The 22,584-nt window shown below is 41.6% G+C and overlaps 1 protein-coding gene across 2 annotated transcripts in view; it reads left to right on the top strand.

The window, feature by feature from the left end:
• The window catches only part of LOC142143040 (spermatogenesis-associated protein 7-like), a 103,991-nt gene that overhangs the window by 39,387 nt on the left and 42,020 nt on the right, over positions 1–22,584 (top strand). Inside the window, exons 3-5 of one of the 2 annotated variants that reach the window (XM_075200758.1) lie at positions 16,739–16,860; positions 17,663–18,108; positions 19,883–19,937. In XM_075200758.1, the coding sequence (XP_075056859.1) occupies positions 16,739–16,860; positions 17,663–18,108; positions 19,883–19,937 (623 nt within the window). The remainder of the gene's footprint in view (positions 1–16,738; positions 16,861–17,662; positions 18,109–19,882; positions 19,938–22,584) is intronic. The other variant, XM_075200759.1, reaches the window with a different exon arrangement.

The following is a 22,584-nucleotide window of genomic DNA, read 5'->3' as shown; positions in this document are numbered from 1 at the left end:
ATAACGTTGCATTTTGGCAAAACCATGTTGCATTTTAGGGGATGTAAATATAAAATGTGATGGTATGACATGTCCTAGATCATCTTTAAATTTCAATGTAAAGCTATCAAGTATTTGTGTGCTACATGAAAAAACAGACATTATTTACCTTATGTTCAAAATAAAAAAAATAATTTGCACCCCTTGAATTGTAACATGGTTTTTGTCCAGAAGAAAACTTACTAATTTTTTTGCCTTACTTTCCTTAATGAATCCTGCCTATTATGTTTTATGGAATCTTTATTAACAGCTTTTATTCAATACAAAGCAAAAGCAACATATTATAAATAATACACAAGGGGAGATGGGAAAGAGAATTCAACAATTCAATTTGAGGAAGTTGTAGAAAAAGATAATGCCTCTTAACATTTATAGTATAGCATTAGGCGCAGACTGTAGCAATACTGTTAGGGAACTTTAGATTAGTGATGGACAACAGACGGCTCAAGGGCATCCTGCGGCCCTTCAAACCTTCATCTGCGGCCCCCATATCCTTCCTGCTTAATTCTCAGATTAGTTGCTATAGCTTGTAACACTTGTATAAAGCTGATATTAAATAATAACTTATTACTGAGACTAAGGGTAATGGGCAGTTCTTTATTTGACGGATAAGATTGACCACCACTGCTTTAGATACATGATGATTGAGCCAAGGGTCCCATAGGCAAACCGGTGGGGGTGGGGGTATCCTATTGCCTGGAAACCCCCTCCAAGCCTGGGGCACTTTATAATTGAGGTGGCAGGACCCTGCCCCGCTTCACATGACTCTGCTCGAAAAGGAGAGCTGCGTGCACCTAACAGTAGTGCACGCAGCATTGCCCATGTATATTATGGGGATAGGAAGAGTTGGAGAGCAGCCAAGTACTGTCTAATAATATAGCCACGCCCCCATGCAAGCTGGTCACGCCCACTGTTGGCGTGGTGTGGAAACCCCCCCTCTGCAAATCCTGCGTTTGACCCTGGGACCCAGACCCTTTCAAATGTACTTAGTGTGTTGTTAATAGCAATCGCCCTTTCAAATGCAGGATTAGAATTAATCACCTTGATTTGCATAAGCACTTTTCAAATGATAGTGTATATTGCTCTTGCAGTAGTTAAATTATGGGTGGTGGTCGTTCTCATTGCGTAAGGCATCGATTCCATTCAATTCCATTCATACAGTAAAAGTACAGACCTCAGCATGGTTCCTGCTCGCTCCTCCTTCCTGTGGTCATTGGTAGCTCCTTTAACCCTTTCACTGCAGCGTGCAATGCGTTAAAGAGAGAAAACATTGCTTAAAATGAAAAGCAGAGGGATTGTAGAGGCTCAAGGAGTTGATCCTCTTCTCAGATTTGAATATTCCCCTAACCCCCTCCTCTCTCATCAACGCGTGTTCTCCGGGCATCTTATATTCATAGTAATTAGCTCTTCTGCACGGGATTTTCGGCATCGGGGGAACCACTAAAGCTAGAGCACAGGCAATAAGGGGGGCAATCACCTTGGTGCCCGGAAACTCTGGTGGTCCCGCTGTCACCGGGATATTTTACATAGTTCTGTATTTTCCTCTTGTAGGGGTCTATACATCAATATATTGTGGTGCCACTCATATTTAAGCACTGCTCAAATGCATCATGCATTAGCCCCGGGGAAGTGACAGTTCTGTTGCACTTCCACTGTTCCCGATTCTGCAAAGCCAGAGAGGCTTCAGCACAATCCCATAGGAAAAGACAGGTAACGCTATCCTGAGATGGCGTTACCTTTCTGCACAATGCATCATGCATTGCACAACTTCGCAGTCCCCATATTAATCTATGGGGACTGCGAAGACAAACGTTAAGTGGATTATGTCAGGAGAAATCTTTGAATTCTCCTGCAATAAACCTTTGATGCACTTTGCGATGGCCATTTAACGGAGAAAACTACCGTTTTCCCTATTTTAATGGCTCATCGTACTTTGATGCATAGACCCCTTTGTGACAGTAAGTTCCAGCACATTTTAGGAGGCTTTTTAACTGAGGAGCACAGTGCAATGGTCTCAGTCCACTATGCTCCCTCGAGAATTCAGAATTGTAAAGTGTCCTATATCTATTCAACAGGCCACAAGGGTGCTTCCACGTGTCCAGGGGCCCCCAGCACTGGGTAAACACTGTGTCAGTACCGTCAGTCTTAGACACCACGGGCCTGCCTACAACACTCAGCAAGACACTGATTGCTGGCCTTCCCAATTAGAGTCATTAACAGAACCCAGCTGGGCTCAGCCTCAGGTTCCAGATGACCTCACACCTCTCTCAGGTGTCACCACTAACCTCCAGTACTGATGACACATGCGGGGAATCACCAATCAACCAGCCACTATAAGAACCTGCTCAGTGCTCTCCTCAATGCCTGAGTATCAATTGTGTCCAACATCGATACTCCCGCTCCAAGACTATACTAGGAAGTACAGCAGTTATTTGTGTTTCTTCAACCGCCGTGTCCGGCCTCCCCAACAGCAGCACCCCCAGACCCGCATTTCCATCTGCTGTCTTTTCGGCAAAATTCTCATACCAGCTAAGTACTCAGCTGCTTTCACAGAGGGAACCAACTACACTGGGCCTTGGTCCTCACTGAGCGTAGTAAATATTCTCTTGTGGGGATCCCTGGTGAAGTCCGGTGGGGGTCTTAGACTCTGTGCCAGTGTTATTTGGTTGCGCCATCCTCACATGCTAGTTATTGTCATCTGTGTGTGTACTCCGCTACACTTGCTGTCTCTCTCTGTTCTACAGGATCACTGCTATATACTCCGTTGTATCCATTTGTTTACTGCCTTAACAGTGCCAGCACATCCGTGTACCTCATTGCACGCTACGCACTGTTCACACAGTGCCAACACCTCCGTGTACCTCATTGCACGCTACGCACTGTTCACACAGTGCCAACACCTCTGTGTACCTCATTGCACGCTACGCACTGTTCACACAGTGCCAACACCTCCGTGTACCTCATTACACGCTACGCACTGTTCACACAGTGCCAACACCTCCGTGTACCTCATTGCATGCTATGAACTGTTCACACAGTGCCAACACCTCCGTGTACCTCATTACACACTACGCACTGTTCACACAGTGCCAACACCTCCGTGTACCTCATTGCATGCTACGCACTGTTCACACAGTGCCAACACCTCCGTGTACCTCATTGCACGCTACGCACTGTTCACACAGTGCCACCACATCCGTGCACCCCAGCACACACTACGTGCTGCCCAGGCAGTGCCTACAAAACTCTATGTACCCCAACACTTTTTGTACTCAGCTGGACCCTCAGCATTTTGTCTACAATGTCAAACACCTCAGTTGTATTCTGGTGTGATGAACTCTCCTTGTATCGCATCCATACATCTTTTGGGGTTTTCCCCTATAGATACAAAATCCTCAGGTTCTCACACACTGAGTAACACATTCATCTTTAAGGTACATGCACATGGATATTTTGTCATCTGTTTGTTTTTTTGTATTCTCTTTCTTGGGCATTCATAGTCCTCTATCAATATTCCATACTGCATCAATGATCCCTATCTCCGTAAGAGCTCTACAAATAGAGAACAGCGCAGTAGAACAGATGAAAGAGAAAGCGCCTAATCATTCCTATTAAAGTAATAAGTGGGTGAGATATTCTGACTGGAAACTTTTTTAGTTTAAATGCCGTACACATTATACTGTATTGCTTGGAAAAATGACAGCTAGCCAATCTTGAAGATCAAATGAGACTTCTGTTCCTTCCCATCCACGCTTCATCTTGTAATATGATGGAAATCAAATGAAACTGCTTAAAATTGCTGAGAATTCGACATCCGTTCACACTAGTCAATGCCCTCATGATGGCTTGCGGGATAACGGGTCTGGTGAGAGTGACAGGAACAGAGGAAAGATTATACAGATGACAAAGTTCACTTACAAACTGGAAAAGGAATAGGATCTGTCTATCAAATGAGATTTAAAAGCACAGACATCTAGGTGGTTTTTCTTTCTTTAATAGCCTGAGGTTTTAAAAGTTATGCAACGAACCAGCGATGTTGAAAGGGACAATATATGCTGTTCATTTGCTTTGTCTTTGCAAATTCTACTGCTTGATGCTTTTCATTGGATTTTTTATGCCAATTGTGTATATTTCAAAGAAACAAATAGGGTGTATGTTTAAATAAACTTTTAGGTTTTATATGAGATATATGTGTGAGGGATGGCAATTTTTTGCACGGGGCGGTGCAAGACTTGACTCAGCAGCCTATTAGGAACATTTTAAAGCATATAAAATGCAGGTGGCCCAGTGAACCAGCCCAAGGTAGCCCACTATGGGACCGGCCAGGGGGGCAGATCTGCCCCTGATAAACTGAACATTGTTTAGTGAGTCGTGCCCCATTGAGGTGATTGGTAATACCGGTAGAGGTTTATAGTGTTAGTATCGGAGGAGTGAAATAGGTCTCTAATGATTCCTGGGGAAAAAAACTCCTACCGCAAGAGGTATGTAATGTGGGTGATGCGACTGGTCCGGGGAACATTAGTCAAAAGTATGTGACCCTCACAAACAGAGATACAGAGGAAAGGACCAAGGTCAAGTTGAAGTAGTTTTACATAATACCCTGATCAAAGTATTAAGAGTTTGTTAGAGTATGAGTATGAGTAGTGCCCAAGTTCAAACCCTTCTGGATATTCTTCACCGTTGTCTCTTGGTCAACAGTATGTGTGGTGAGCTGAAGACTGACATCAAAGCTACCGAGAGCGGCGACCAGAGATGCGCTAATCCGTGTTACGTGTGAGAAATAACCGAGAGCCGCGCAGGTCTATAGATACTTTGAGTGCATTTATGGGCATGGCTGGGAGTGTTGAGTCCACTCATTTCAGCAACAGATTTAGAATATTTGTGTTCCTGGCTGACATTTTGCCATTGCTCTTTGCTAGCTATTTTTTCCCATCAAACTCTAGGGAATTATTTGTTACCAAATTGCAAATGAGCAGAGCACTTATCACTTGGGTTTGGTTCCGGTCCAGGGTTCTGTCTGTGTGTCACGTGGGTGGTCTCCCAGTGTTTGTCTGGGTTTCTTCCCATGACTCAAATACATACTGGTAGGCGGATTGACTTCTGAATAAACTGGCCCGTGCGCCTGGTCGTTTTGTAGGGGAATTAGAGTATAAGATGATGTACCTGGATACAACTCTGCGATTGTACAGCACTACAGAACATGTTAGTGTTACATAAATAAAGGAAGATAATAATAATAATCAGAATTAGTATAACTTGGCTGAGACAGATCAAAATTAAGTGCTGGTTAGTTTCCACAGGTTGCAGAACTTATGTACGTTGTTAGTTGCCTCATTTGCATATAAATGGGCCAAAGGCTCATGTCAATAGGAAACGTTGCGGGGCTTTGTATGGAAATGGGAGCGAAACAGGCAGATTGAGCATACATTTGGAGGCTCTATTTACTACTTAAAGAACAAGCCCCTCCCCTATATTAACATCCTCCAAACAATAAACAGCGCAACACTGATCAAATAAGCCACACCTCCAAATAAACCATGCCCTGCCCACATTAACATAAGGTCATGTCCCCTTTCTGTTCAGGGATACTGAATCAGGACAGTTCTGCCCAAATCAGTACATGCACTAATCTAGTACACAGGTTGTGTATTACCGACCTGACCGAGCACCGTTCAAGCGGCAGCAGACAAATTGTTTCCACAAACTCATAACACACTCCTGCTATTACGGTACAGGAAGCGTCATTGAGGGCGACAGTGGCTACTGATAGTAACCATTAAGAAACAGCCCGCACTGTTATAAAGTCACAGTGCCTATGTCTTTCTCGTGCCACTGTAAAAGTGATGGGCAACCTGATACACTTCAGGGGGTCATGGGCAGCCCTTTAACCTTCAGGAAGGCGGCACATAACCCTTAATATTGGTATTAAGATTTAACAATAAAATTAATCAAAGAAACAGATACTTATATGGGATAACATATCAGCAGGAAGGCAATTGGGACGAGCTATAACAAACAAGTCTGACAGTAAAGCAGGAAGGAGCCGGGGGCCGCAGCTGAGGGCCCGGAGGGCCCATCACTGCATTATAATATCTTCCTGGAACATCATAGAGATTTCTCTGGAACCAAAATTTGATGCGCAAAAGAGAAAAACCCTGGATTTTACTAGATTGAGGCAATCATAGCAGTGGGGGGACCAAAGACACAAATCGGACTGTGCATACTTGCCAACTTTTCCTCGTTGGCTTCAGGGAGATCCCGGGGGAGGTGGGTGTGCGGGGACGGGGCTTGACATTTCACGTCATCTTGGCCCCCCTAAACGATTTGGCCAATTACAGCAGGGGCGGGGGTAAGATGACATGATATTTGCATCATTAAGTCCCCCTCCGCCACTTATCTATGGCGGGGGCGAGAATTGGGAGGTTGCCCTGCTCTCCCGGGAGTCTCCCAGACATTCCGGAAGAGTAGGCAACTATGTGTTAAGGAAAAGCAGCTAATGAATCTATAGAGACTGAAGTGTCTTTTACATTTCTGTCTCCATTACTGAAGTCATGTTGTCTTACCTGTCAGTCTATCAATAAATCTTGGTCTCCATGAAAATGGCCACCTCCATAGGCATCAATACATGGACATAGGACACAATTTCTGAACTGTGTCATCATGCCACAGATGGCGAAGCCAACCACATCTTGCACTGGTTCAGCATCAGGGAGAATGCCAGACTCTTCAGGGAGTGAGGGAGATCACCCCTATTTCAGGGAGTCTCCCTGACATTCAGGGAGAGTTGGCAAGCATGTGCTAGAGGGGCCACCACCCAGGGCACTTAGTTGAAAAGAGGGGACAGGAAAATGAATATTTTAGGTTAATTTGGAAACAATTGAGGGCTAGGGGACGTCAGTTTTCCTTCTTGCCCCAGGCAATGACATTTTTACTTATGGCTTAGTTGCAGTATATAAAAACCGACCCTGAGATAGCTGTGCAAGAAAGCTACTGCAATCCAAAGCTAATTGATCAGATTTTTCTACTGCAGTTTGGTTGCCATTGGTTACAACAATTTGCGCCAGTTTAGCCATGTGTCCACCATTATTTCTAAAGCTTCCTCTGTAGAAAAGTCTGCAGTATAACTGCACATTATGCTGGTTCCATACAGAAATAAGAACAGTCAAAATGTGAATTTCACTAACCCACTACAACGTCATGCAATATTACTAGCAACAAAAACACATGTCGCTCTATGGTTACTTTGTTGATTCTCTTTGTCCATCGTTTTATTACTTGTCTCAAGTTATCTCCGATCAAATATAAAACTCCCTGAACTGACGTATAATCTCCACATGGAAACAAATCAACATTCCGTTTTGAGTAGTAAATTAAAAATATCTGTAAAAGGGAGTTGACTGGCTGGCTTTAGTCAAAGTTAAATACGTATCCATCATTGGGTTTCATGCTCTTAATCCACAACACATTAAACATGGGTAGTTATACCGGTGAGCTACACAGAAATTTCACGTGTCAGGTTTGTTTTTTCAAAGTAGAATATTGAAGCGTTTTAAATTTCTAAAAATAATGTAACATCTGCCTAGAAATAAATCTATTGCAGGCAAGTGCTTGATTAATATGTCTTAGTTTCAAGGAGAGCATTTATAGATCGCTGACATCTACAATTGAATTTGTCTTATTAGAAAAAGTTTTCTTTTCAGTAAATCTTTGTGCTGCTAAAACAATAGGATTCATACAATGTAAGCATAGCTTATGGATAGGTAGGAAAAGGAGGGACACATGTCAGGGGCCCCCGAGGTATTACTGTAACTGTACTCTTTTGGGGCCCAGAAGAATTCAATCACGGTGTTCTCGAAGGTCCGAAGCCCCATGTATCACGACTATGTTGTCATTCTTCTGGTCATGTGTTGTCCAGCTGACAGCGTGCCTTGTAGTGTTGTCAGTTCTCAAGTGATAAGATCATGGCACCACTGATATACAGTTCTGCCACTTAATATAGTTTCTATAAATGTCTTACAGTACAAGTAAAAGTTCCAGGTACCATCTACAGTCTGCAGCTGATTTTCTGACCTGCATTATCTGGGAATACCCAGCCCAGAGCTTACCACCCACCTGTTACCAACCACCACAGTAAACTACATGTAGAGGTTTACTATAAAAGTTCTCTCTGCCCACAGTAATTTTACAGTGACTGGCAGGGAAAATACCCAGGATTGTACATTTCATCTACAATCAGAGAGTCTGGTGGACAAAGACAAGAGGACTCTGAATCTTTCATATTAATAACTAAAACTCTATGATCCAAACATGTGAGTCATAGAGTACAGACCATAGAGTACAGACCATAGAGTACAGACTATAGAATACATGCCACAGTGTAAATTCCATAGAGTACAGACCATAGAGTTACAGGCCATAGAGTACAGGCCAAAGAGTACAGACCACAGTGTACATGCCACAGAGTACATGCCACAGAGTACAGACCACAGAATACATACCACAAAGTACAGACCACAGAGTACAGACCACAGAGTAGAGACCATAGAGTAAAGGCCACAGAGTACAGGCCACAGAGTACAGGACACAGAGTACAGGCCACAGAGTACAGGCCACAGAGTACATGCCACAGAGTACAGACCACAGAATACATACCACAAAGTACAGACCACAGAGTACAGACCACAGAATATAGACCATAGAGTAAAGGCCACAGAGTACAGGCCACAGAGTACAGGCCACAGAGTACAGGACACAGAGTACAGGCCACAGAGTACAGGCCACAGAGTACAGGCCATAGAGTACAGGCCATAGAGTACATATCACAGAGTACAGGCCACAAAGTACATACAACAGAGTACAGGCCATAGAGTACAGGCCATAGAGTACAGGCCATAGAGTACAGACCATAGAGTACAGGCCATAGAGTACATATCACAGAGTACGGACCATAGAGTACATGCCACAGAGTACAGACCATAGAGTACATGCCACAGAGTACAGACCATAGAGTACAGGCCACAAAGTACATACAACAGAGTACAGACCATAGAGTACAGGCCATAGAGTACAGGCCATAGAGTACAGGCCATAGAGTACAGACCATAGAGTACAGGCCATAGAGTACATATCACAGAGTACAGACCATAGAGTACATGCCACAGAGTACATGCCACAGAGTACAGACCATAGAGTACAGGCCATAGAGTACAGACCATAGAGTACAGGCCACAGAGTACAGACCATAGAGTACAGACCATAGAGTACAGACCATAGAGTACTGACCATAGAGTACAGACCATAGAGTATATGCCATTGAGCCTTCGCTTGAAGTTTTGGCAGTAAATAAACTCATCTCTCGAGGAGAGGTGGGCACAGGATCAAAATTTGTCAGGGGGCTCATAGTTTTTATGGGCGGCACTGACTATAAAACACAAAGTATAGAAACCATAACCGACAATCAAGCACCTTGGTATAGTTACCTTACCCATTTTTTATGAACATAAAATTCCATTAGCACTCTAAAGACGGGTAGAAGATGTCATATTTGAACAAGCCGGATTTCCTAATTGGTGCAGAACTCATCCTTCAACAAATAAATACTACATTAGTAAGAAGAAGAAGAAGCAAACAGAACACTAAAAAGCTTCACTCCTTGACTTCATAAATGACCCAAGCAGTGTTTGTTCAAACCTACCAGGCATTTGGACAAAACTAATGTACTAGATTTAATATTGCTAAATAATGTGAAAGGAAATCTTAAAATGATAATGGAATTGTGGGTCTTCTCTGCTTGCCAGTCGCCTCTGTATCGATCTGAGAGAAATGTAATGCTTTGTAAAAAGTCATCTGTAATCCTCTTCTCTGATAAAGTTCTTTTAACAAGCTTAAGAACAGACAGATGTGCTTTCATAGAGCTAGTTTATAAATCAAACACATGGCGACAAAGACATTATTATTAGGGAACATTACAGGGCGACATTAAGAGTTGAGCACTTTGTGTACTTCTCTCAGCTGTATTTGGACGTCCAGCTGTATCAGGTAATGAAGATAGTCAGCGGTACATCAGGTCACAGTCCTTCAAATGGGATCTGCACAGCCTGTGATTTGCCTGGTAATTATCACAACGCTTGTTATTGTTTAAACATATGCACGGTAAACTGGATGTAAGTCTGGGCAGTGTGCCCTAGTATCTCCTATAATGTCTACTCATTTATCAACTTCCAGCTAGAGCAGTGATGATAGCTGTTAGCGGCCAATTCCATTTATCACCTTGTTAGCATGCCATATTCTGTGTTTATTATATATAGAGGTGATGAGGAACCAAAAAGCTGGGCTGCCAACAGAGGGCTTCAATCCGTCTATGGTGTGAGAAATCTTTACCTGAAACACCAGGTGTTAGGCTCGGTACACACTAGAGGAAAATTTCTGGGGGGAAAAAAGTCCCAAACAGTACACAGTATACGCGTTTTACAAGATTTACCTTCAGATCTCTGCTCTTAATCTGTCATAACCATCGGCTGAAAAGATGGCGACTCTGGACACTGCATAGAGATCTATGGACACTGTCGGTTGTGAGCGCATACACACTGCAGGATTGTAACAAAATTGTTCCATCGCTGGACGAGATGTTTGGTCCGATCTAAAAATCAAATGAAACGATACGATGTGCTTTGGAGTGAGAATCGTTCATTGTTGGAGCATACACTAATGTGTTATCGGGCTGAACAGTCGTTTATTGTGTGATTAGCCCGATAATCAGCTGGAAAACCTGTAGTGTGTACCCAGCCTTAGGATAGATGTGATAGGGGGAGGCTAAGGTAGGTCTGCAATGTGTGTTGGGCTTCTGGTTGGTGTTTAATTATTTACGGGTATAGCAGTAGCACAGGGAGTGGTCTTCAAACTCGTTTACTTGTTTACCAGGTCCCAACATCCTTTAGTTACATCACTGCTTCTGATTAGAGATTTTCACTGACCCCTGTGAAGTGATTTTGGTTTTGGTTTTGGATCTGGATTAGTTTCGTGTTTTGGTTTTTGCAAAACCACCCTCATGTGTTTTGGTTTTGGTTTTGGATCTGTATTTTTTTTTAGAAAAATTGCTAAAATATGCTAAAATCACATAATTTTGCTCTTTTGACCCTACATTAGTATTAACCTCACTAACACTAATTTCAAGTCATTTGCAGTCAATTTTGACCACCTCACAGGTCACAATATTATTTTCATACACTTTCAAGCAAAGATTGCAGCAGTTCTTGCCAGTGATAAGAGAAAGGCCATTGTCATGCCTGGGCATAAGACCAAAAATCCACCTCTTATGTGTGCAATTATTTTTACACCGATCCTGACTACAGTTGTCTAGCCATTTGTAGCATTTATAAAGCCACAGTCAGTAGAGGTAGGGACCTTAACCATCTAGGATCCTCATCCATGTTACGTCATTTGAAGCGAATTCATGCAAAGTTGTTGGGAAAATCAGAAACTTATGTTAAAAAAATAACAACAAGCAGTCCAGCATCATCTACCTCTCTTCTCTCATCTAGATCCCAGCACCTGCAATCTTCCCCCCCCCAACACCTTCATCATCAATATTCTCACAAGTAATGGGAGTCAGTCCTGCATCCAAGTTGCTAAGGCTAGATGACTCCTCCACAAACCATGATTCCTTTGAAGAATTGTCACTGCAACATGGCTAATCCTGCTTGGACTCTCCCGAGGATATGTGATTTCTGATAACGCCGCCAATATTGTTAGAGCATTACAGCGGGGAGAATTCCATCACATTTCCTGTTTTGCTGACAAAATCAACTTGGTGTTACAGAACTTTTTAAAAAATGACAATGACATGCAGGAGATGCTGTCTGTGTCCCTAAATATTTAGGGTCATTTTCGGGATTCTGCAACAGCATGCAGCAGCTGCAAGAAGACTAGAATTTGAGGGGGAATGTACTTTAGTCCAGTGAAGTAGTCACCTTTGAAGAAAGTGCAGACACAGTTAGCTTGAGTGAAGTGATTGCCTTAATTATACTTTTTGAGAAGCAGCTAGAGAAATTGAAGGATGAAATTAAACTAAACAAATCCGCTAACTGTATTGCAATTGTAGATCTAGGACTTAATTCGCTTCGCCAGGATCCAAGAGCTATCAACATCTTGTAATGACGTCTCCTCCTTCAGTTTCTCTGGCAACTGCTTCTGAGAAAATACTTAGCTTTCCCAAAACACCCAGTGATGATGCAGATGAGTCAGCACAACATTTTGACATTTGCTCTGCTCTAAAACAATTGCCCAAAAATCGTGACAGCTCTGCCATAAAATGAACTACAAATTCCATGAGAAAGGCCATTATCAGCAATTACATCAAAGTACACAGATTTCTGTGATGGTGGATTCCAGCGGGGATTAATTAGTATTGTTTGCGGAAGATGTACACAATGATGAGGGTGAATATGATGACAGTGTAGATTGCAGGTGCTGAAATCTAACTAAGAGAAGGGAGCTACCTGATGCTGGTATGCCTGTTAATATTTTGACTAGAATGGTATCTTGGCAATTTTATGTTTTTCTACAGTAAACTTTCACCCTTTTTAGAAAGGTTTTTTTTCTTTAAAAAGGTACAAGCATTTTATTTACATTTTTGTTTCACTGACTTAAAACCACTATGCCCTTGAACATAGGCTTTAGCACATGAGTTAGAGGGATTAGTATCATCATGACTGAGACTGGAGAGTGACACCCCTAAGTTCGGGTGTGTTCGGAACCGAGCCTGAGCATCTCTACTTTCGATGCACCTTCATTAATAAGGTCTTTAGGAAGAGATTCTTCATTTGCTTTACTGCTTTTGGCACTTAAATGAAGCGTAGGCTTGCTTGATGAACAGAACCAATTTTCATAGATGATTGTCCTGATATTGAATTAGGAACTTTGGCATAATGTGCTATGTTGTGTTTCAGGTTTTTTTTTAAAAAAAAATGGTCACTACACATGTAGCAAGCAGGAACCTCCGAATGTTGACAGTAAATAATGCCCTGCTCTCTCCTCAATTGAAATTAGTTTCCTCCAGCTTAAGTGCCGGAGTCCAATCATATAGTCCAGGAATGCAGCACTGTGATGTGGGTAGGTGGCACAATATTTGTACTCTCCGATTTTGACTAGAGAGCTGAAATGCTCAGTAGGTTGTGTGGTGGTTTCAGGCTGGATGATGCCACCTACTTTGCCACTTAGTCATGCTCTGGAGTTTGGGATATGTCCTAACAAGATTGCAATGGTGAGTGACCACAGCCAGCAGCAGCTCAGTGGAGAGCACAGGAGACAGCCAAGTGGGGAGTTATGGTGTGTCCTGTAGGAGGACAATGGCGGAAAAGTTGCAAGACCAGACTTGGGACAAGTTGGAAGCAGTCAGGTGGTCAGTTCCCAGGAGAGCTGGATTGTTCCAGGAGAGTACTGTAGTACAGGGAACCAAGACCGCTACAGTGGCCAGGAGGGAGACCTGAGCCTGGAGTGCTGGAACCATGCTGAGCGACCAGTGTCTGGCTGAGGGGACATTCCAGAAGGGCAAGGACTGTGGACTTTATATTTTGATGCTAGACTGAAAGTGGGAAGCATTTTATCTGCAAACTTACTAGAAAGAAGCGAAGGAGTGCGGTAATACAATAACGGGGGACAGGTTATTTTTGCATTCTTGCAATTAAGTTTTACTTGGGGTGCTAAAGCTAATTATAGCTTATTTGTGTTTGCTACCAGGTGGAGACCCATATGTTGCTTGTAAACACTGTGTCTGACGGAAGGTTACATTACTGTACATTAACGTACTGGCGGTCAGGTGTGTAATATGACAGAATGTGTTTTTCGCTGTGTTTCTGTGTTGTCACAAAATACACCAAAAATGCAAAAATTCAACAGACTCTGAGATGGGTTATAAAAGACAAAGGTTGAATGTCTGAAGACTGTAAATCACCAGGCTGAGTTATAATAAACTGTGTATGGTTCATGGCGCTAAAGAATAAAGGCTGACATTATGAATTGTGTATTATTCAACTTTGGCCACAGTCCAGGCTCACCAGCCATGAAACCTACTGTCATTAAGAATGACTGATGCTCGTGTTATTTTATCTTTGACCGCATTCAATCATAGGGGAGGCATTCTACTTTCACAGCGGGATTGGGGACTGCTCCATGGTGTGTAAGGTCACAGATTTTTCATTTGTGCTCCGTCTACAGTTTTATGCTGGAATTTTGAGTGGTTTCATGTCAGTATCAGAAATGTCAGTTTGTAAACATTCTATCTCTGTTCTGGTGCAAAGTCTGAAAGTTTTCTGGGCGTTATATATATCAGTAGGAAGTATATTTTTCCAACGAGCCTAGCTATCATTGTATTTATTATGAATACTTATTCTGGTACAGTACACCCTCTTTATAACACCACCTTTGCTTACCCTGCACAAAAGTATATTAAAATGTATTCCATTATACGTCACCTTCGTCATAACACCAGTATTGGCCTGTGTTTCAGTCTAGGTACACACTCGTGTTAAAAATCTGCATCTGAGGTGCGTTTAAAATGCAAGTTGAGCACATCTATATAATTTGTATGCCTTGGAAGCTGAGCAGGATATGGGGCAGATATATAAATAGATGAAAAGCCCTATTGCCAGGAATAATTAAATAAAAAAAAGTTTCGCCAGGAGAATCACTCACATGCCTGGTATTTTCACGGTTTTCAAGCACAGATTTAATTCAAAGAAGGAAGAAGGAAGTTTATGGTATGAAATCATCTTTAAAAATCACAAAATAAAATATAACATTTCTTAGAATTACAGGGTAAAGTGTACATAAAATATATTTTGAAACAGTACTGGGATGAACGCAGTCGTTCACTGAGTGGTTTAGGCCAAACAAGCCATACTGAAAGGGTCATTGTAGCGGGTTAACATCAAGACACTGGCCAAAGTCTTGAGTCGGGGTCACATAGGAACTTTATGGTGAGAGCACAACACGACAACACACGTGAACAGCAAACCTGAGCTATGCACAAAGTTCAGGGTGTGTCGGCTCCTCCAGTGCAGAGGGGTGAAGCATCCACCGTCCCCAGACACCAGCTAAGTCTAGAACTAATTTGAGTCCTTAAATAGGCCCATACTCCTCCCCTATGAGGAATGGGGGGGGGGCTTGGGCAGCACGGTGGCTCAGTGGTTAGCACTTCTGCCTAACAGCACTGGGGTCATAAGTTCGATTCCCAACCAGAGCCTTATCTGTGTGGAGTTTGCATGTTCTCCCCGTGTTTGTGTGGGTTTCCTCTGGGTGCTCTGGTTTCCTCCCACAATCCAAAAACATACTAGTAGGTTAATTGGCTACTATCAAAAATTGATCCTAGTCTCTCTCGCTCTCTTCCTATCTGTGTGTGTATGTTAGGGAATTTAGACTGAGCTCCAATGGGGCAGGGACTGATGTGAATGAGTTCTCTGTACAGCTCTGCGGAATTGGTGGCGCTATATAAATAGATGATGATGATGATGACTTCCTCCTGACTCCCAGAAGATTAACCCATTCCTCCTTCTAATTTCTCGCCACAGTCATGTGTTTATTAATTCATGGAACTCTATATATAGATCAAGGGCATAACATTCCATTGCCCGGCCTCATAGCAAAATGTTGGGGTGAAGCAGTGCTGATCCATCTCCCAGGGGCCTTTGCTCTTCTGAGCATGCACATGTCCCAAGCAGGGGCCGACATCGCCCGGTCCGCCTCACTGGAGGCCCCATAGCCACCGCAGATCCACTGCAACAAGAGTAGTTTCTCCACTGTACAGTGCTTCATTAGAATAACTTAGTTATAGAGAAACAAAAATGCTTCCTACACTCTCTGTTTATACCATGAGCAGCCAATGCTCTTGATCCGTGCAATCATACAAGTTTCTCTCTGTAACAATCCTTTCTTATAAGTGCCTCCTTTGGTGGAATAACATACAGCCCTTTTCAATGCCGTATATTTACGTTTACTTGTAGAGTAGTGGCCAGCTTTAGCATTCGCCACGAGTCAGGTACAGAGCATAGGTGCCAATTTATTTAAAGAGTAAAGCCTATAGCCTGCAAAAACAGACACTCGTGATATGGCTTTTCTTTTTTGCTTTGCCCAGTATAACACAAGTTTGCCAGCAGTAAGATTCGCCAGCTTCCACTGGCGATAGTTTCCTTCTTTGACCAGTATCACTCAGTTGCCTATGTAAAAAAATGTATAATATAAATTGCAGAACTATGAAATCATCCTTAACGCAGCTTTTTGTTAAATGAGCCCCCAGGTGTTGAAACATTTAATCACAAAATTAATTCCTCTTTTGGGTACTACGTTTCGGTATTATAAACAAGTAGTGGTGTTTTAGGATATGACAGTATATACCGCGAGTACACACATAAGATGACATTATATAGAAAGTCATTTCACTCAATTTTACAATACATTTCTTTCTTTACAACCTTCTATTACTCACACAACAATCCCCAAGTCTAAAATCAATAGGCTTATACAATTATGTACTAATTAAGATGAACATTGCAATCTTGCTAATTGTAGATGTTGTTATTTTTTAAAGACAGTTCCTCCATTGTGATGTTTACAAATGCAAATAGGAGCAGACATAACTAATTAATTTATATGAATATAAAAATGTATCTTTTAATTGATTACATTTGTATCATCTCATCTACAGTCAGAGATCAGCAGAACAAAGAAAGACTGCTCAAAGCTGTTCAGAAATTCAAGAACGAACTTCAGCAAATCTGTTCAACATCCAATCATCACACAAAAAGTCATTTACCAGAACAATGCAAGGTTAGCAGTGATTTCTATCCTTACTGCTGCTTACTCTGTGGTGAAATTTAATTACAATTCCATTATCCTTTTTATGATGATAAAGTAAGATGTTTGCCGTTATAGTGAAATATAAAGTACACTGAAACCATTTTCTAGTAATCGGCACAAACGAGAGCATTAGCAAATAATTTTGATCTCTTCAAAATATTATACTAATACTACAGATATAGGGGGAAAGGGTTCTTCAGTTTTAAATCAATCAAAATCACAAAATAATAAATAAATTGTGACAAATGAACTGTGATGATTTTGATCGAAATCGGGAGCAATTTTAATAAAGTGATCTTACCATTAATTTCAATAGTATGGTAATTTCAATGGTACATTCATTTCAGTGGCCCATTCATTTTCAATGGGGTTGTGCATTGCATGTAGAAATTGAAATGAATGGGTCCATTTAAATGAATAGAGCTCCACAGAATTGTTCATTGTTTTTTTTTAACCAAATCAATAAAAAAAAAACATCCTTCTTCATTTGCTGTGACCTACCTAAGTGACATGATGCCTATAATGTGGAGCTCTCCTGACCTATCATAGCTTTCAATGCAGCCAGTGTTTGCTGGCAAAACAATACACTTAAAATCCCCACATGCCCACAAAATAGATTATTGGTATGGATCACAAATTCGCTGCCTCAGCTAACGAGATGGTAGGTTGCATTTTCTAAACTATTGGCTCAGCTCACAAAATGGCTGCTTTCAATCTGTGACGTTGTGTGAATGTAACATGTGTTAAGTCTTTCAACATGAATATTTTGCAGGAACACTACGGTCACAGAGAAATCCCAGTGGCTAAAACAGAGAAACTTTCAGACATACAAAAGACAACATCTCGGGCGCACTCCCCAATCCTGATAGCAAGAGATGTCATGCGCAGTATTGAATATGGAAGCCGTTGCTACGGTGACATGAAAATGGCACCTTCCCGGCCACAGACCGGCAGAATTTCTCTCAGTCATGGACTGCCCAGAAAAAAAACGTATAAGGATCCGCAAAGACAAACATACAGCGGAGATGTGCTGGATAAACACGCTGCAAGCTTTACAAGTTTCAAGATGCCTTTCAAGCCAAGACTGTTGAAGAAACCTGCTCATTCCTATCTCTCAAAGTACAGATATTACACGGCTCCCACAAAGAAGAACATAACTAAGGCCTTATCGTCAAAAGTCGACAAACCTCACAGGAGCCATCTCACACAACTGCACAGGTGAAGTGTGGGAGTGACCCAAATATATCTATGCCTACTTTATAATGACACTAGGTACGTCATCGGCCCCCGCCCACTTGGTGCTCACTGAATGGGGCGGAGCTTGATGACCAGATTTGCAGGCAGGTTAGCGCTTTTTTCGGGAGAATCACCTACACTCGGAAAGTCTGGCCCTCATCTAGGAATCTCCCAAACACTCAGGGAGTAGGCAATAATGCTTCATATAAAATAGCTGCTAATAACATTCACAAATATATCTGACAGAACGTGAGATATCTGACACTGCGTTTACAAGCTTTATCTACAATATTTTTAGTTCTGATAAAGTTTTGAATCCTTTACATATGTATTTGTTAATGTTATTAATTACAATTTTACATAAGTCAACTTAAGAACACCGTTACAATGCAAGGGGTGCAAATTAGGTTTCTGTTTTGCACATAAGTTAAATACTGACTGTTTATTCATGTAGCACACAAATATCAACTTTAAATTTCAGTTTACAAATAAGCTATCAAGTATTTGTGTGCTACATGAAAAAACAGTCAGTATTTAACTTATGTGCAAAACAGAATACTAATTTACACCCCTTGCATTGTAACATGGTTTTGTCCAGGAGACTGAAATAAGAAGTTTCTTAAGTTAAGATCCTTAATGAATCAGGCCCATCATGAGGAAACTTAAATCTCAATCAGTTATCCAGCAAAAAGATTTTTCTCAATGTTGGCAACTAAGGGGCCTACTTTTGTAGGGCCACATTTTTGGGCCATAAAGTAGCATCTTTTATCACCACTGATCACAGTGATAAGAGATGCATTTTTTCGGATTCTAATAATGCTGTGACAGCCCCACCTGTAAGAGGGTATCCCGGTGAAGACAATGCCAATGAGATAGCGAAAGCTTTCTCATTCTGTCTTCCAACTGACCTAATTACACATGCCCAATGACTTGACAGGGGGGTGATCTGACAAGACTCCTTACCCATCTGATTTGCAGTACAGTGCCCATAGACTCCACGTGGTGTTAGCAGCCGACTACAAGCTCAGAAGCAAGAAGCTTTCGAAGCTTGGTAAATTGACTCCAGTTTGCAGTCCCCATAGAGAATTATAGGGACAGTAGTATTGAGCATTAGTATAGTTTAAGTTGGATATATCTGCTGATTTAGCCTATTGTTAAATAGCCCCGATACTAATATTTGCTTTTATGATGCGGAAATAGCCATTTCTGCATGATTTAGGACAAGTAAAGTCATAGACCCATAGGCCAGTGGATCCCAAGCATTCTCAGGTTGAGGCACCCCTAGGGTCTACATAATGTTTTCAAGGCACCTCTAAGCCAAAATAATTATCAAGCTGTCCCCCGCCTTGCTTACCACCGGCCCGGCCGCGGCACCCCTGTGAGAGCCATGGCACACAGTTTGGGAACCACTGCCTTAGAAAGTCCTTATCCTGCAGTGAAGGACTTTACTATTCGTGATTTTTATTATTCCTCTGTAGGGAGGAACATGGACCCCAGAAAAGCTTAAATTAATGACATGATGGCGTTGTGCTGCTTGGACTCAGATAGCATCTTCAGAAGAAACTGTACAAAGCAAACATTATTATAAATACATTTGTTCTTGTAATTAGACAATCAGAAAGGAGAAATAGGGCTAACCTCATTCTCAAGAAATATATCTCCAATATCTCTAATGTTAATACTTTATGTAATAACATTAATGTTATGTAATAAAATTAACATTATTATTTTTTACTTTTATGTCATAATCAAATAGGTCACAGGAAGATATTTATTTGCCTCTGGAAAACTTCAGCCACACTCCACAATCAGTAAGAATCTTCTGTTTTGATTCTACACTATTTCTCTCCCAAATAAACTATGTTCCACCTAGGTATAGAAAAATTTATAGCGTAAATTATTTATGTATGTATGTACTTGTTTGTACACTGTGCCTCACAGTGTAAATAAATAAATATATATATATATATATATATATATATATATATATGTTACTAGAACAAAGCACAGGTAGGGCGCCTCATAGTGTAATATCAGGATAATAAAGGACAGAATGTGTATATATATGCGTACCGTCAGGTAAAGATGTATGATCTAGAATCAAGTGGATCCTCTTTGAGAACTGTAACTCTGGATCTCAGCTCGGGAACAATCCATAATATTGTAATGCAAAGAATAATGCACCACGTGAAACTTGAAACACCACAGGATATTCAAAGGGTGTGAATATCCTGTGGTGTTTTGTAGCCCAATAATTACATTTTTACGAACCTTCTGGTAGAGGTGAGAAATAGCTTTTCTAGTGAAATGGTGTCGTGATGGAATTTGGTAACGGGGACACAAGACCTCAAGTAATTGTCTAAAACCAGCTCCATTAATAGTATATATTGGACGCAGATCTAATACTAGCATAGTCACCATGGCGTCTGTGATCCGCTTTGCGACTGGGTGACAGCTTTCATACTTGCTTCCTTTTGCAAAGGATTGTTTAACAGTCAATTGTTGTAAACTACTAGTAGTCTGCTTCTTGGTCTGCTTCTGGGATGAAGATTCACCCCCAGCAGCAGCAGCAGCAGCAGTGGGACTAACGCTCAAGGATTCTTCTGAGGAATCCAGGATAGTGAAGGAGACATCTAGTCTTAGCAACTTGGATGCAGGACAAGCTCCGATCGCTACTCAGGATATTGATGAGGAATGTGTTGTGGGTGTAGATTGCAGGTGTCGGGATCTAGCTGAGAGAAGAGACCTAGCTGATGCTGGACTGCTTGTTATTATTTTTTTAGCATAAGTTTCCAATTTTCCCAACAGCTTGCCACAAACAACATCATCCTCATCAACATCCTCATTAGCGCCCTCGTCAGCTACACAAATATCCCCCTCATCCTGTTGCAACTCCAAAGTGGCATCCTCAATTTGTGTATCACCAGCTACATTTGGGCTGTACATGCACACATCTGCAAAAAATGCTGAAAGGGGCTTTCTTTATGGGTACACTATCAGACAGGCAGGATTACACATAGCACTCATGGATAGATACTCCTCAGGGATTTGTGTCATTTCTGAATCTGAACATACATTTTCCTCTAATGCCTCACTGTTTTCTTCCAGCTCGGCTTTTACACATAAAAGTATTTGGACACCACTTTTGTAGTCAGAATGACAAGGTCTTGCTTGGTCATGACTGACCTTACAAGAAGATACCTCAGTGACAGTTGCAGAACTAGCACTTATAGAGAAAGGTGAAGGCCTCATTCTTTCCTTGCCACTGCATGTGTAGATTGGCATGTTGGCAATTTTATTTTTTTTCTGCAGATAACTTTGCCTGGATTACAAGTTTTTTTTCTTTACCAAGGTAAAAGGTGTTTTTTTACATTTTTGTTTCCCTGACTTAAAAACACTATGTACTTTAACATAGTTTTTAGCAGATGACGTAAAGGGATTACTATCATCATGACTAGTGCCAGCAGCTGCTTGGTGCTCCTGGTCTTCTGTGTATTGCTGTGAATCCATTTTGATAACACAGTAAAATGTGACTGCAGATTTAGAACAAGCCTGCCAGCTCTATTATTTCTATTTCAGCAATGACAATTAGCAATGGAGCAATGGAGCTGTCCTGTTTGTGTGTTAGCTATATAACACAGTACAATTTGACTGCATATTCAGAACAAGACCTCCAGCCCTATTTTTTCTATTTCAGCAATGACAATTAGCAATGGAGCTCTCCTGTTTCTGTGTGAGCTATATCTCAGTAGAATGTCACTGGAGACTTTGAAGAACACTGCTACCCCTCCTCTTTCTTTTCTAGCTATGACGCTGCCCATGTGAAATGGTGCTGAATCACCATGGAGGGCGGTACTTATAGAATCCAAAACTCGCGAGATCCGACGGCGTAACAATGACGTTTTGCTTGTTTTCAATTCTGAGTGCGCGCAAAAGTACCGAGCCAGCTCGGCGAAAGTACCGAGCTCGCTCAGTACTCGGATCTGCTAAGTTCGGGTGGGTTCGGTTCTCGGGGAACCCAGCCTGAGCATCTCTAGTAACAGGTCATGTTGTGAGTAACTGAGCAACATCTGTAACCATGAAAACAGCACTGGACTGTATCTGTCTGTATCTGTTGTCTTTATCTGTATGGTAACAGATGTTGCCTTGGAAGCTCTGCTAATCACAAGCTTTCTGTGAAAAGGCGAGAACTATGTGTTTCTAAGTTTTCAACAGACAATTTCAGGTACTCTAAAGAGTCAGTTCTTCAGAAAAGTTGTAGCACAGTTGGCCAAAATAATATGTTGGTTTACCCTTAAAGTTTTAGAATGAATCTGCTGTAAAGTCAATGAGTTTTATATTTTCTAAATTCTCTTGATAACAGAGACTAGTTTGTTGCAACCCCAGTTTAAGTGATTAGCATTTGAAAAATAGTCAATTTCCCCTCCCGTCCAGGAATAACATTTGCATGTAACTTGG

Source organism: Mixophyes fleayi, chromosome 3 (assembly GCF_038048845.1).
Source record: "Mixophyes fleayi isolate aMixFle1 chromosome 3, aMixFle1.hap1, whole genome shotgun sequence".
Taxonomy (NCBI): Eukaryota; Metazoa; Chordata; class Amphibia; order Anura; family Limnodynastidae; genus Mixophyes; species Mixophyes fleayi.
The sequence above is the reverse complement of the archived record's forward strand: the minus strand, read 5'-3'. Positions and strand labels throughout refer to the sequence as shown.